The 15,933-nt window shown below is 37.1% G+C and overlaps 1 protein-coding gene across 1 annotated transcript in view; it reads left to right on the top strand.

The window, feature by feature from the left end:
* VWA3A (von Willebrand factor A domain containing 3A) overlaps positions 1 to 9,228 on the top strand; it is a 33,988-nt gene extending 24,760 nt beyond the window's left edge. Inside the window, exons 27-34 of the mRNA XM_019472654.1 lie at positions 525 to 633; positions 1,387 to 1,531; positions 2,047 to 2,191; positions 3,238 to 3,389; positions 5,788 to 5,914; positions 6,525 to 6,622; positions 8,154 to 8,217; positions 9,208 to 9,228. Coding sequence (XP_019328199.1) covers positions 525 to 633; positions 1,387 to 1,531; positions 2,047 to 2,191; positions 3,238 to 3,389; positions 5,788 to 5,914; positions 6,525 to 6,622; positions 8,154 to 8,217; positions 9,208 to 9,228 — 861 coding nt within the window. The remainder of the gene's footprint in view (positions 1 to 524; positions 634 to 1,386; positions 1,532 to 2,046; positions 2,192 to 3,237; positions 3,390 to 5,787; positions 5,915 to 6,524; positions 6,623 to 8,153; positions 8,218 to 9,207) is intronic.
* The last annotated feature ends 6,705 nt before the right edge of the window (positions 9,229 to 15,933 follow it).

The raw sequence follows: 15,933 nt of genomic DNA, 5'->3' as shown, positions 1-15,933 counted from the left end.
ATCCACCACAAAAAATATTTAGTGTGTTTGAGGTGAAAACTGCATGGGATCTTTAGAACGTATAGTGTCTCCTCTGCTCATACAGTGTGAAAAATAATTTTAAAATTTTAAGTAAAGCTTTTAAAAATCATGTGTGAGTCAGTCGAAAGTGGGAAAATGTTGGATCTTGATTGTTTTGGTTTGTGTAATGACTGGAGAGAAACATAGAAAGTTAAGCCCAGGATATTATTGTTCTATTATATCTATAAAACTGTCAGAAAGAATGCAACAGATGGACCTATCCAGTCAAATTATATAAACTCGTTGCCCAGCACAACTTCCTGAGATGAGAACTAAGCTTTCCTAATTTGGATAAACCAGTTATTTAGTAGCAACAGAGTCGCAAAAATTTTCTTAAGCTATTTCATAGAGGTAAAGACAAAAAAAAATAATCTCCCTGATTTCTAATGCAGACATTGCATACATAGCAGCTGAGCTCAAATCTCCTGAAGTAAGATGCTCTTGTACAAACTAAATTTTTCCAGGGGGTTGTGAAACATCTGCAGTTTCAATCTAAAGAACTGGAAATCTACGCTGAACAACTGGAGAAAGTGTTGCAGCGCTATATACAAAGAATACAGTGGCTTCTGTCAGGTATTGGTGTGCATCTGTTTTTCTGTAAAGCACAACTTAAACATACATAGAATCTTCTTGTCTACTATTCCTAATAGAATAAATCTGAACATAAATCTGGACCTCAAATATGAATAAAGGTCATCTGTTTTGTATTTCATTGAAATTTTAAAAAGTATTTTTATGACAATAAAATAAGAATATAAGATAATTCAGCATCTGTGTAGCTGATAAACACATAGCTTGCTGTGAAATAATTAGGGCTGTGATGTAAGTTTTTCCTTTTTGTATGTTGTGTTCATGAATACAAGGTTCTTCGTATCAGAAGCTTTCTAGCAACAGATTGTATACAATAACATACAAGCAAAAGTAGCTCTTCTGTTTCTTTTGCTAAGAATGTGCCCTATTTAGAAGTTCAGCATCACTGCTGGTGAAAAGTATTTTGATCCCTCTGTTGCTCATAAAGATCTTTGTTGGGAAACAGTTTAATTTTTTGCTGGATTGTAAAGTAGGAGCTACAAATTGTTTAATGCAAGTTGCTACAATTGGCTAGTAATTAATGCTTGATAGTGCTAGATTTGAAATGGCATAAGACTTTTCTATTATTAACCTTTGAAATACCTAGTTTCCACACAGATTAGAATTTATTATGTAGGAATATGCCCAGAATAACCCCTAAAGACTGAAGATTTTGCAGTATGCTCAATAAAATCATATGCTCAATAAAATAAACCTATGTAATGACCCTTAATTAGTTTTAATGTTCTGGCCCAGGAAGCCGAAGATTGTTTGGTACCATTTTAGAAGCAAATGTCTGTGTTTTGATTGATACATCTGGTTCCATGGACCCATATTTGCCACATGTCACAAAAGAACTTACCTCCCTTATCTGGGAACAGCTGAGAAAAAATGAAGTCAGGTATGATGAACTACTGATAAAGACTGAAATCTGCACTACTTATTATTATGTAATAAGATTACTTAATTACAAATAATACAGTACTAAAACACAATACAAGTAATTATTATATGTTAGTGCATAATGTGCATGTGACATGAACAGCTTTTTCTGTTCTTATATGTTAGTGCATAATGTGCATGTGACGTGAACAGCTTTTTCTGTTCTTTTTAAGCAACTTTTAACTCTCAGCTCTCTAAGATTTGAGCCTCATTTGCCATAGGCTGATGCTGTTTATCCTTTTGGGCTCAGCATTCCCATAGATTTTCTGTTCATGCAGAGTGAGATATGCTTTCTGACTCTTCCAAAGCTCAAGACCTTATTCCAATACTAGGCTCTTGGTTTTGGTTTTTTGTTTGTTTTTAATTGGGTTTTGTTTGTTTTGTTTTGGGGTTTTTTGTTTATTTCAAAACTGGCTTATCTGAAGTGACTGATAGTATTGGTTGGGGTTAAATGTGGGCCATCTTTCTCCTTAGGTTTAACCTGCTGAGATTTGCAGAAAATACAGAGATTTGGAAGGAGTGTCTTGTAGAGGCAACTGATGAAACATGTCATGATGCTGTGCAGTGGGTGTCCAAATTCCACGCTCATGGTAATACATGCATCCTTATGGCTTTACAGGTTAGTAAATTGTGTACCACGTTTTGGAGAAGACATCGTGTCTTGTGATGATAAAACACGTCCATCTGACTGACAATGTTTTAGGAAAATTATTTGGTCAAAGCATACAACATTTTTATATGCAAAACACTGAACAGATCTGGAATCAAGCCACTGTTCCTGTCCCCAGGGCTCATAGATACTAGAATTCATTGCTCATACTGAGTTTAAGAAAAATGTGAAATATCAATAGCTGCATTAATATTTGTGTTCAAAGAATACTGGAGAGAGAGAAAATAGCCAGTTGCTCAAAATGATGCTTATGTGTAACTGTGGCTGTGATATATTTGCTCTGAGCCAAACAGGGATTTTAAAGAAGCAGTGGTTGTTGGAATCACGTGGGCACTGAGTACAACTCAGATGAAGAAACTTTTCTCCTATAAAAATTCAGTGTAGAAATTAACTAGTAATAATAATTTAAAACAGAGACTGAAAGAACTTGCCATTTCATAAGATTTAAAATTTGAATCAAAAAAGAAATGTTGCCTTGAATGATTCTTGTTCTAGACACCCTTGCAGAATCTCCTTATAAATTTTATGGAATTCATCGTGAATCAAGTCCAGTAGAACTATCAGGCATGTCTGTATTACAAGAATGTCCACTGAGTCAATTACCATACCAAGTTTTCATAATATAAAAAGGCCAAGTCCTAGCAAGCCTGATTTTCCGACATTAAGCATCTCTAACTCCCACAAAATGTGATGTAAAAATCTTCTGTCAGCAGTTCTCCAGAACCAGTTAATTTGCTTATTTCAGTAAGTCAGTTTTTGGTGATGCCCTGCTTATGAATATACTGCTTTATGCTACAAATTATCTACTTGTTTATTTTTCAAATTTATGTCCTTGATCTCTTTCACACTTAGTGAAAAGGAAAAGACAATACTAACTTGATTAATGATGTGGTAAATATAAAGCTATCTTAAATCATTAGAATTGTGTTTTCATTCTTAAGTATAACTTTTCATATAAATGTACTAATTATTTAAGCTTATTTTCTGCTTTTCAGAAGGCTCTCAGTTTCCAAGGTATAGAGGCACTGTATGTATTGACTGATGGAAAACCAGACACCAGTTGCAGTCTGATTTTGAAAGAAATTGAAAGATTGAGAAAGAAACAAGATATTAAAATCCACACCATTTCTTTTAGCTGTACAGACAGGTATATGATACTTTGCAAGAACAACAAAAAAATCTTTAAAATTACTCGTTTATTTATTGTCAAAAGGCTGTGTTACCAAAATGTGCCATGTGCTCAGTTCACTAACACCAGGATTGAGCTAGACTTTCATACGTGTGGGAACTGGAAAGACTGTTCTGACACAGGTAATTGCCACATGGCCTACATCTCCCACAGCTTATGTCCTTGAGAGGGTTGCCTTTGTGCACACAGAGAAGTGATATGCATCACTGGTCTGCAGCACTGAGGTCTTTCCTGTAGTTCTATCACTAGTCTGTCATATACACGTCCCTATAGAGGCATAAAAAGTTAACACGCTTGCCTGGACTGGAATCGGGAGCACTAGGAAAGTGCTAATGCCAGCCATGGTGGGGTGTGGGTTAAAGATAATCTCTGGATGTTCCTTTTCAGGGATCTTTGCATGGTGCAAAATTGGGGACCATGGAACAATATAAAAAAGTATGTGCTCCTCTAGGTTCTCATCCATGGCTGTGGCTGTGTGACGCAGGGAGCAGATAGCCAAATGGCCCACCAGCTCTTCAAGCTTTCTAGAATAGGTGCATGTCCACCCTGCCACCTCAAAATGCAGTAGTTGTCCCAGGTCTTCAAGAACTCGGCCTTTGTATTCTTGAATTGAATGCAGCATTGCCTGCCAACCCTCCTGTCCCAGTGGCAGTCACGAGGTTAACAACTTCTGGATAATGCCGTTGGGTTATCCAGATGCCATGAGAAATTTTTGACCCTCATAGCACAAACTGGCAAGCAGTGTTGTTTCTATTAGGTCCTAGGTTGCGTCCTGCTAAACTGTGGGATTGCTGTGGCAACATCCATGGAATAGAGCTGTAAAAAGATTAAAAGTATAAGAAACAAAAGGTTTAGGAGGGTGAATGTGCAACAGAAAATATAGGAAAGGCAAAAGATTTCAAAGCAGGCGTGAGGATGGATGAGGAAAGACCAGCAGAATCTAAAGGAAGTCTGAGAGATGATAGTCATGAGAAAATAGGGCACACACGATGCTTGGACCATTCTGTAGAACTTCAGGGTGTTTTCAGAGTTCTGGATGTTTCAGGAGTCATCTGTGGGCATGTTTGCTAGGTGTACACTGGAGAATGTTGTGGTAATACAACCACACTGATACCTGATAAGAGAAAGCATATGTGGACTGGAGTTTCTAGATTAGTCTCCTACTAAAGGAGTATAGTTTGTACACAACAGAGCTACTGTGAGAGCCAAACCAACACGTGGCAGACAAAAATAATTGGGGGATTTGCTTCAAAACTCCATTACTGCTCCAAAGTAAATTGGCCAGATCCTATACTGCTATGGTAGCTAATAGACCTTAAAGCTAAATCCCTCAAAAGATGACAGTTAGTTTGGATGTAATTTTTCAAGCCATTAAGGGGAGAAGCAGTAGACCTCTTGATACGTAGTCTGTGGTCTCTGTGATTTTTGGAAGTGAGGTTTGACAGGAAGAGATTGTTATTTTGTAAGCTTTTATAAATCTTCCTTTCTGGTAAACCTTTGAATTATTGGTCCTAAGTTGAAAAAGCCAACTTTAAGTATTTATGAAAAGTCTTTTATTTATATTTTGAGTTAACCAAATTATATGCAAATAAATTAACTGGTCTATAGCCAATAACTGTCTTTTAAGGAAATCTGCTAATAAGGGAGGAAAATGTCACTTCCAACTACAAGTTACTCTGAAATAAAATCTGCTGCTTCCTTTCAAAGAAATCTCCTAGTTAGTTGTGGAGATTTTAGTGTCTAGTTCTAGAATGGAATCAATCCTTGCAGCTTACTTGAAATTAATGGATGTATGACTATTTTTGACTTTGCAATGCTAGTGCTTGGGAGACAGGACTCTAAAATGAGGTATAAATGGCAGTAAAAGTGTGTGATTTAGCATACTTGCAATAAGAATACAGTAACAACTGTACCAGTTATCCTGATGGTTCTTGTTGGACAATGGCAAGTAATAGAGGCTTAGGCAAGAGAATAAAATATGGGACATGCACAAAATGTTCTTTCCCTTTATGGAGTCTCTCAGCTTTTGGTTTTCTTCCCCTGTGTAAAATATTACTGCCCTTTACCTGCCAGCCTGGCTTCTGGATTTCTTGGTTTAGTTTCTTTTTTTGTTGTATTGCTACACTGAACCTCTTTTCCAAAAATAGCCTGGTTTTGAAGGTTATAACAGCTAAGCAGTATATATTCTTCATTAGCAATTGACAATTAGAAATGACACAGAAGTTTATAATCGTGTCCTCCAAACTGTTTGTTTTGATGTAGTATTTTTTGAGGAATTCTTAGAAGTTATTTTTCTATTGTTGTTGCTTTCAGAGAAATAATTTTCATGAGTAACTTACTACTTTGTTGTTAACAGAGGAGCTAATGAATTTCTGAAGAAGCTTGCTTCTCAAACAGGAGGGCGCTACCATTGCAGTTTTGGAGATGTGGATGGACAATTAGCAGCACACAGAATGTTGACAGAGGGACTTGATGATGAAGATGTACGTTAAATGAATTGGTTTTGCTGGGTTTAGTTTTGTTTCATTTCAACTCAGTTCTTCATCAGTAGTCGAACTGCATTTAGAAAAGAAAAATCATGAGAAAAACTAATACAAGACTCCTAAGATACTTCACATTGAAACTGAAAGGAGAAATCTTAGTATCTGGCTTTGCCTCTCTGCTAGCTGCCTTGGTCAGGTGACCAAACCCATGAAAGAAATATGCAATGCAATATAGTTTTTGAAAGAGAAGCAAAGAAAAATCTTGTATCTGGACACTGTGGGTTTTAAGGTAACTTTAGCTTTTACTGTGCCTTCTTATCCTTACCATCTTGTATTTCATTTATGTAATTGTAAAATCCTTATACAGTGTTTAACATGTTAATGCTCCAGCAGGAGACCTCAGGGATTGCCACAGCAGAAAAATATGATAGTGAACAGAACCACATTCAATACGGAGTTGCTCTGCTCTCCCCTTGTAAGACCAACACCTTCTCTGCAAGTAGATGGGAGTAGGGGAAGCTAGAGCTTAGGCTCAGTTAATTAAATTGGTAGGAATTGAAAATTATAAATAGATGCAAGTTAAAGTAGGATATTTTAATTCTGTTTTCAGGATCCAGTTTTCCCATACTTTGAAGGAGATGATTTAAAGAAACTTACTCAAGAAGTAGCCAAAGCTAGACGTTTCTTAAAGCAGGCAAAATCTTTGAGGTGAGTATTTATCAAGAATCTTTCAATAATTGCTTTTTTATTTCATGAAAGGAAGATAAGAACATCTGACTTCCAGTGTCTGCTATTTAAAAATTATTGCTGTTTCTTTCCTTGTACTGTCAATTTTAGTGGTTTTTTGAGGCTTGGAAAATGACATGCAAAAGCACACTGCTTCAGAGGGATTTAGTTTTAAGGTCTTACGCAATTAGTTACCATCATAGTAAAGGATCTGAGCAGATTCTAACAATGTGTTAAACTTCAGGGCTGTTGTTTTCTCTCAGTTGTTGTCCCTCCATTTCTTATGTCAAAGAGAAATTACATTAAGTTGTTCCTCTTCTTGCTGAGTTCTGTCATCTGCCAAATCAATGTATTTCTCCTCGTATATATTATTAAAAAAGAAAATTTACTCTTGTTAATGTGATGCAATGTTCTTTTTGGTACCTCTTCCTTTAGTATGACTTCTTGCTCAGAAATGCAAATTACTTTTATTTTCCAAAATCTGTATGTGCTCCTTCTATCCTACCTCACCCTGACTTCTCTAACTCCATCATCCTCCATTCTCTGTCTGCTAGAATTATGTTCTCTGCATGGAATCATGTGAGGTCTTTCTACTGTTCTCAGACGACCCCATCTCAACCCATTTACTTCTCAAGTTACCATCAATCTCCCTTTCTTTTTTCCTCTAAAGACCTGTGAAGTTTCTACTAGCCTTTTTTCTGGGAAGATTCCCTAAGCCTTCCTCTTCACTCTTCTTACATTTCCTGATTTACTGAAGGATCTGGAAAAATCATTCTCCTCTCAATCTCAGTCTTTTTCTGCTTTCCTGAATAATTTGACTCTTAATCTCTTTCCTTTCCCTATTAAGTCTTGGGCCCACCAGAATTTGTCCTGTGTCTTCCCCTCTTTCCTTTACTGTAATTTTCAGCTTCCTTTTCTCTCCATAGAATAAGAATATTCTGCCAACACTCTTCAGGTTTGTCTCCCTTTCTTTTCTCTTCCTCATCTTCTCTTCAGCATCCTCCCTCAACATGAAGTTTCTTTTTTCCGTTTCTGTTAACAGTATCGTAACAGATAATAGTACAATGTGACGCCAGGCAGAGGTATCCCAGCGGACTCCAAACGAGCTAAGTCAGTTCCTGGAAGCAGCATAGCCCTGTTGGCATTGCATGCCATCTGCATCTCAGTAAACTGAACTGGCTTAGATGGCACACCATTCCCTGCTGCTTCTGGTATCGTTCAGAGCTAGCTTTGATACCTGCCTAGAACTGAAGTGAAGGACAGTTAAATTGTATTGATCCTTATGTTTCTTCATTGTTACGCTTCCTAACTGCCTACCCAGAACCAGAAAGTGCCATTTCAGTAGTAATAGCGGGTAAAAGTACTTGCAAAGAGCTTTAAAATGTATTATACCTCCTGAATGAAAAGATTTTCTGTCACACAAGGACATGGCTAGACAGAGACACAAAGCTACAATGTATATCTCTGTGAAAAGCTGCTGTAATTCTTTGGGTTTTGTTTTTCTTTCAAACAGGTTATTACTACAAAAATGGAATATAAACCAAAAGGACAATTCGGACTTTAAAAAAAGTGCTCAGGTAAATAGTCACCACAGATAGATCATAGTGTATATATAGTTCATATATTTCAGTAACGGGATAATGTTTCATAAGCCTAGTGTAAAATGTATTAATTTCCAGCAGTGACTTCTTCCGAAGTTGAAAACATTTGTAATGATTTTAGTTCTTAGCTGAGCTAGTCCACAGTATAACCTAATATACACAAAGAACAGTTCAAAGAAAACTATGTTTGGGATGAAAGGATCGAGGCAGATGTGTATTTGTAGTTATTAATGGTTTAGCTCTTTCTAAGAGCAAACAGCTAAGTACATTAGAGCGTTAGGACCAGATGTAATGGCTATAATAACAATTGCTACATGGGCTGCATGATTTATCAGTTAAATGAACAAGGCTGACGGAAAAAAGACCCCACTAATAGTAAAGACAGCCTCTGCAAACACTGGACTATTGTTACAAAGTTGTGGGAGGGGCAGCTGGACAAAAGCAGCCAACATGCTGCTTTTAAATTGGCACAGTAAAAATTACAGGAAAAGAGAAATTGCTTTCTCAGGGTTAAATAAGACAGAAGCATTTGTCACAGAGCTGTTTGAGGGGAAAAAGTGGACATGCAGACAACTACAGAGAGAGTTGCACTAGAGAACTTAGGCCTGACAAGATACTCATCAAGGAATTGGATAAGGCAGATATATAGCGAGACTGTTTTTTAAATCTTTGTTTCCATAGCTGTAGTTAGTATTTTGGTTTACAAACATTGCCCAGTCATTCAAAGAGAAGAGGAAAAAAACATCCAGTCAGACCTGCTAGTTAAGAATGCTTGCTTCATGGAGAATGGAACCTGGAGCCTGGTCAAGTATGTGCAGAATTCAGCGTATAAGGGCTGATCACTAAAGAGAGATGCTTGGAGAGGAAACAGATATATAACCATCCTGTAGTAGCAAGAAAGTTGTTACAGGCATATATAGGCAGAGGCTAGTGTTCCGCAACCATATCTGTCTTTCAACCTTCCAGGATAAAGTGTATTGCTTGTAAAGTGTATAGGAAGACATTCCTGTTAATGTACTTCAGAAAGTACATAGCATTGTAGCACGATTAAACACATAAGTAAGGAAAATTGAAAGTTAATTAGGTTAATTTATATTGTTTTTCCATTACCATTTTGTCAAGGGTGATGGTGAGCCTATGCCGTTTATATATTTTTTTTAATTGTATTTAAACAACTATTTATGTGCTTGGCTTGTAGGATTAAATTTTAGATGAAGAAAAGACGCTGAAGAGGTTTGGAGTGGTACTACTAGCCTGCTTCTTTTCAGAGTGTGCTTAAAGCTTCCAGCTTCAAGCAGAAGGAGGGGAGTGTGTTCTTTGTTGTCTCTGAACTTCTGGCAAGAGAAGAAGTTACAGATGATAAGTGCTGCTGACTTATTCCACTTGCAGACTTTGCAGGACTCAAAGTAAATCAAGTCCTGAACTCTCCACAAGTTTAAACATAAGTAGAGGATATTTTTCAATATAGCTAATATAGTTTTTAAAAGTGTAATGTATTTCTAATATAATTAGTAGTTATACAGGATCACAACTTTTGTTTCTCTTCTATTCTACTGCATCATACTAATAATTGCTTCAATCAGTTGGTGGTATGTCCAAGATGTCTTTTTTGGCAGTGGTTTGAGACTTCTTTGCTGGTGCTCATTATCCCTAACAGATGGGACAGATGGCTGTGATACTAGAAAGAGAATTCTTTACACCAGTTTTGCATAGGAAGTCCAAGAAATAACCTTAGTGCAGAAAACAAAGCTTGGAATGAATGTTTTTGCCAAAAGAAGTTTGCTAATAATTATTTCAACTCTTTGCTTTTTCTGTTGGCAGTAGAGAAAGATTTGGAGCTGATGATTCAGAAATCATCAGACACGCAAACAAGTAATATCTTGTTGCTGATAAAGCCTGGTTATGTTTGTATAACCAGACACTGCCAGTCTTCATAGCAATTCTGTTAAGTTCTTACATGTTTCCTGTCCTAGAAAGACTAAAAATACATTTGCAAGTACCGTGTAAGAAAATCCAGTTTAAGCTAACTGCAGTAATGAGGCATATATTTTTCCAGTTGATTTATTGAAATACACTTTTTTTTTAAATTAGGAACTCTGCAATGACAGCTCATTAGTATTTTGTGGGTGTTTACTGTTGTCTTTCAGAGGGTTAGGAATTCATCCCAGGTGTTTAACATATGTAATATTGAATGAAAACGGATTCAGACTGCAAACTTGACATACTTGATCTGAGTTTATTCAGGAGCCGTTTGAATTTCCTGAGTGCCAGCTGGTGGGAATGATTGGATATACTTTGATATGGGACATATCATCTTTTCTGTCCCTCCATCTGTTTTGTCTCCATAAAGAATTCAAAATTATTTCTGTCATAAAAGTCTCTTATTAGAGTTGTATGCTCTGCACCAGCTGACTCCCACGTTCCCTGTTAGTACCAGCTTACTGTGGAATACTGCAGCTAAAATGGTGCTTTGTGCTATGCATCACTTTTCTGTGATTTTATTAGTATATGTGTTGGTATGTGTGTAACTGCAGAGATGCTTTGATATGAAAATGTTAATTGTAAATTAATGGGATTAGCTACATTTTTATTTGGGGTATATAAATATTAGATGATGATCACTGATAAAATGAGTGGATTTGTACTAATGGAAATGTTAAAACAGTAAATTCAGGTAGAAAGGATGAGGTTTCTGTATTGCCAAAAAGAGATTCTTATTTGTCCCTCGGAGGATTTAAGAAATGTCACAGTACTGTAGCATAGATTCTGGTATTTTTATAAAGGTCCTTTAAAAGAACCTTAAAAGGAAATATACTTGTGCAGGTATGTTAAATGATATCAGAGAAGACTTTTTGTGAAATAAGATTGTAATGCACGTCAGATTTTGCAAATGTGGATAAGCATCAGAATATTTCAGTGTGTTGTGTTAGATTGCAATCTGTCACACCTCTCATTTACAGCCTTTTTTTCCCCTGTATAGTATTAGGTGTTCAGAGACTTTAGTCATTCAAAACAATTCCATTTACACAGTGTCTCTATAGACTGATCGTCAATGGATCTTTGTAATCCTAAGTTCATGGCAACCTACACTAATACTCATCTCATCACTCAGTTGTTTGTTCTGGTTTAGACTGGTCATTTGTTTCTGTGGGCAGAGCATAGCAAGTTTCTCTGGTTCTCTTGAGCATGCTCCCAGACTTAAAGTAGGTGTTAGGAATTCCGGAGTCTTCTCTTTGCTGGTGGTGTGAGCAAAGGGTTTCTAAGTCTCCCGTTCAAGAAAAATGCAACTGAAAAGTAAGGAACAAATGTTGATGTTAGAATTTGTGTAACCACAGAAGCTATAAAATAGTCGGGTGTTACAGCATTTAGCCATTGCATCCCGTCCAACTTAACTTCTTTTGTGTTTTCAGGCTGTGCAGCCTCTCTCCATGCTTCTGAAGCCTTGTCTTGTAGGCTGGTCAGTCCTGCTATCTACCCAGAGCAGCTCCTTCCTTTAAAATACAGTTTCTGTCTCCTGCCTATTACCTACCTCTCGTCCTACCTGCTCCCATCAATCTGAGGGCTACTTAGTCAGGAAAACATTTTAAGGAGGTGGTTCAGCTGTGATGACCTGATTAATCAAGTGCTCTGTTAATGATTTTTCTATGTTGATCTGTCATGTATGTGTCATTTGCTTTCCTGGTTTATGTTTCCTGGAATGCAATTCACTGTATTCAAGACATAATAAAAGAGGAGTTTTATAATTGACAAAGATGTATATCTTTCTGCCAGCTTGTTTGTAAGTTGTATCATTGCTGTGACTCACTGAATATTTTGATTTGCATGCAATGAATTAAAGACAAATGGCTAAACCAGTTGCTACCTTGAAGTATGTGTTCTACCCCCTATCAGAAGAATGCTGGTTTTGCAGCAAGAGTGGGTAACTTCCATGTGGCACAGCTCATGTACTGCCATAATTTATAGTCAGCTTCCTGCTGCTGTGCTGCAGTTAACTGGTGCAGATGTTCATAAAAGCGTAGTATGGACTGGCAGTTCAGGAACTCCTTTGTGCATGGTTCAGCCATACCTGCTTCAGGGGACAACAACCTTCAGAAGAAGGGTGCGAGAGCTTGGGCTTGTAACAAATTACTCCATCTAAATATGCCTGAATTTGAGTCAACCCCAGGAAGTTCATGCTGCTTCTAAGGAAGTTAACAGCAGTATGTGTGTGTGTTGTGCTGTGTCCTTTAGAATTCTGTCCAGTAAGAATTTCTCTGTGCTTTATAAGCATGTTATCTACTATTAGTGTGTATCTAGATTTGTAACTACGAAGTTCCAAGACTTTAGGCACCCAAACTTGTTAATACAACTAAGTCACAAGAATTTTCATTGAATCATTTTAATGCATCTCGACCAGTTAGATGTATATAGGATACTTTTCATTCCATTAAACTTCAGCCCTCTGTGAAACCATCTCAAACAGATGCTTATTGAATAGTTAAAAAAAAAAAAAAAAAAGAGGAAGAAGGGAAAATCCAATTCCAGAAACCTGCCAGCATCAGAAAACACCCTATTCCTTCCCTGTCTCTGTTACAATAAAGAGAATCTAGGTTTTAGGTAACTCTATTGAATACACTGGTGGAACTACCGTATGAGGAGATTGATAATCCCTGACTCATATCATGTGAGACTTCATCAGTTAGAATCTTGAATTCTACCCAGAGTTTGATAGGTAGATTAGGCTGACCTTGTAAGCTACAAGTTTACATGCTTTCAGTGATATGGGTTGCCTCTGTCATCGTGGCCACATTTAATGTGGTACCAAGGCTCGCTCTTAATAGAGAAGTAACTAGCAAATAACAATCTCTTTTAGAGCATTTTTCCTTTCCTACTTGGAAAGTTCTGCAGCTTATGTTATGAGTTCTGGGTTAGTAACGACAACAGAGGTGAATGGAACTTTGTAAATGGAACTTGGTAGAAGTTATGACAAGATTTTAAATGATATCTGACCGGCATAGTGCAAACCAGATCCTCCTGTTCCATCCATCCGAAGCCACCTCCCGTGCCCTCGTAACTCCTCCAATGTCTTTTTGGGTATGAAAACAAACCATGTAGTAGTAATGATGATCTGTACTTCTCTCTTCCAGTGCAATGACCATTAGAAAACATCTGAATTAAAAGGAAACCTATTAGGATTGGTCTTCAATAATCTTTTTAAAACCTGCATATATACAGCTCCTGTGGTTTTTTGTTTTCTCTGTGTTTCCTATATGTAAGAAGCCAAGCTGTCATCCCTGCTCATTATATAGAAACATGCCTTTATTCAGTAGAAGTTAATGCAGTATTTTTATTTATGATGCATTTGTATTCCTTCCCTTCAAATACTGCATAAACTGTCTCCTTTTCTAACAAGACCTAAGAGCTGACAAAGGGCACGTTCATTGTTGCTCTAAGAAGTTGCTTTGTTTCTTCCTGTGATTCCACCCTGACTTGGCAATGCAGTCTCACAGTTATTTCATTTGACCTGTAAATCAATCTGTGTAGCATGCAAAGCAACCACGGATGCAAAGTAAATGAGAACAGCCTAACTTGAAAAGCATTTTATGTGACACATTCCAAGGCTGTGCTTTGAAGTATTTATGTGTGCTTTATTCCTTCCATGAGGAAATGGTGAAATATACAGAATCGTAACACAAATAAATACACAAAGACACAGGAAAAAGGAAGGAATAGAGTGAGAATGTTTGTGTATGTTAATGAAGATCTGAGGGATTTAAGAAGAATCTGATCTCTTAGCTTTGCAGCTAGCTGTGTGAAGAATATAGTAGAAAACCCTGATTTTTTTCATACTTTTTTAAGAGGAAAAACATGTTTAAAGTACTAGAAATGGTTGGTTTTAGAAACACTGTATCTGATAGTATTAAAAAGAAAAAGCCATTAACAGATGACAGGATATGAGAAAAATGGAAAAAGCGTAGTATCATCTCTACTAAATGTATATTTGTAACTTTCTTCTGTTATTATATTATACAGAAATGTATCATTACATTGTTATACGGAAAAAAGTCCTTACAAAAGACAAGCTATTGAAATGCATAGTGATGAATGCTGAATATGTTTCCCTAGTGAAAAATCAGAGGGAGCTTACTGCTCAGAAGATCTTAACTCAGTCCTAGCATACAGTTGTTCTTTTGCTGTATTAAGCATCAAAAATATGCCTTTTGTCTAATAACAGGAATAAGGATCTGCATCTTCTTTTCCCTTCTGGCATGGACTTACAGCGTGACATGGGTAAGTTGCTTTGCTTCTGTATCTTACTTTTCCAGCTTAGCAAGGAATGTGAAGAATGTTGTATTATCATAAAGTGTTTAATGTTGCATTTGAATAATGCATACTTTGGGTTTTAAATTACATCTGTTGTTGCATTAATACTGTGTTGGGAAACTTTTTTAAGGACAACTTCATTCCTTAGAAATATTTGATATGTACTGATGTTTAGTATTTGATTATATGAAAAATAAATATTCTTAAGTTTCCTTTCCCAAATTCTGATCCCATGATTTCTCTTTTTGAAACAAAAATTCTAAGCACAGCATGATGTTTGGAGGAGAGTTCCATTCTTTTCCTCTTTTCCATTAACATTGCAAGACCTTCTGATTTAAATGCTTTTCAACATTTTCTGTCATCTCTCACTTAAAACGTGAATACCTCACCATCGTCACTTCACTACTTTCAGCTCTCTGTTGTTTTAGACTCAATCCTTCTTATGAGGATGATTGTTTTTGTAGTCACAAAGAGCTAAGTACCTTTAGTCAAACGTACTTACACCTTACAACAGATCTGTCCAGACCTCTTTGAGGTTGCAGAGAGGATCAGCGATTTGGTACGCTGTCCAAATGAGTCTCGCCACTCTGAGTTCATGTGATTGTGTCAGTACATATGACTGGGCATCTGGATGTGAACAAGTTCACAAGGAGGTGTTCAAACACATGATAAGCCTGGACAACACTACTCATTTCTTAGATATAGAATTTTTAATAAGTCACATGAAGAGAGGATATTTTTATGCTGCAGTTATTTCTGCAAAATCCTATCCTTGAGATAGCTTTAAGAGAGAGCTTTGTCTCTTAAGCTTTTCTGCCATTCTTCTGCCCTTGGGCACTGCAGAACATCCCATCCTGCCTATGACTCAGGCCAAACATCCGGCTGTCATTTTAACTCAGACCTCTGTCTAGCTCTTCATGCTTTGGTTACGTCTCTGTTAAGGCTCCTTTCTGCATAATATCTTCCACACAGTTAACAACCCTCATTCAGGTTCCTATTACCTCACAGCTGGAGCATTGCTCCTGTTCTGTGGCCTGAAAACGCAGACCTGTGAAGTTAATGGGACCTGCTGAACGAAAGGGACAAAACCCCAGTCTCCACACATCTGTCTCCTAGGCCATGATCTAATACCTCTCTGTGGTCCAGTACCCAGCACTGGTGCCCACAGATCTAGCATGGGGACAAGAGTGTTTTTGTATACTGGAGGCATGTAGTGTCTTGTCTTTCTTATGCCCTGAGTCCTACTCACTCTTACTCAATTCAGATTTATCAGTGGATCTATCAGCATGTGATTTGGAATCAGCTTGTGTAAGCTTACTAGATTCCTCTATGAAACAGTGCAATTACATTTCAACATTGCTTTACAGTCTGGATGTGAGTAACATTTTG

The sequence above is a fragment of the Aptenodytes forsteri genome, unplaced genomic scaffold, assembly GCF_000699145.1.
Source record: "Aptenodytes forsteri isolate BGI_AS27 unplaced genomic scaffold, ASM69914v1 Scaffold84, whole genome shotgun sequence".
In the NCBI taxonomy this organism is placed as follows: Eukaryota; Metazoa; Chordata; class Aves; order Sphenisciformes; family Spheniscidae; genus Aptenodytes; species Aptenodytes forsteri.
This window is presented reverse-complemented; position numbering and strand designations above follow the sequence as displayed.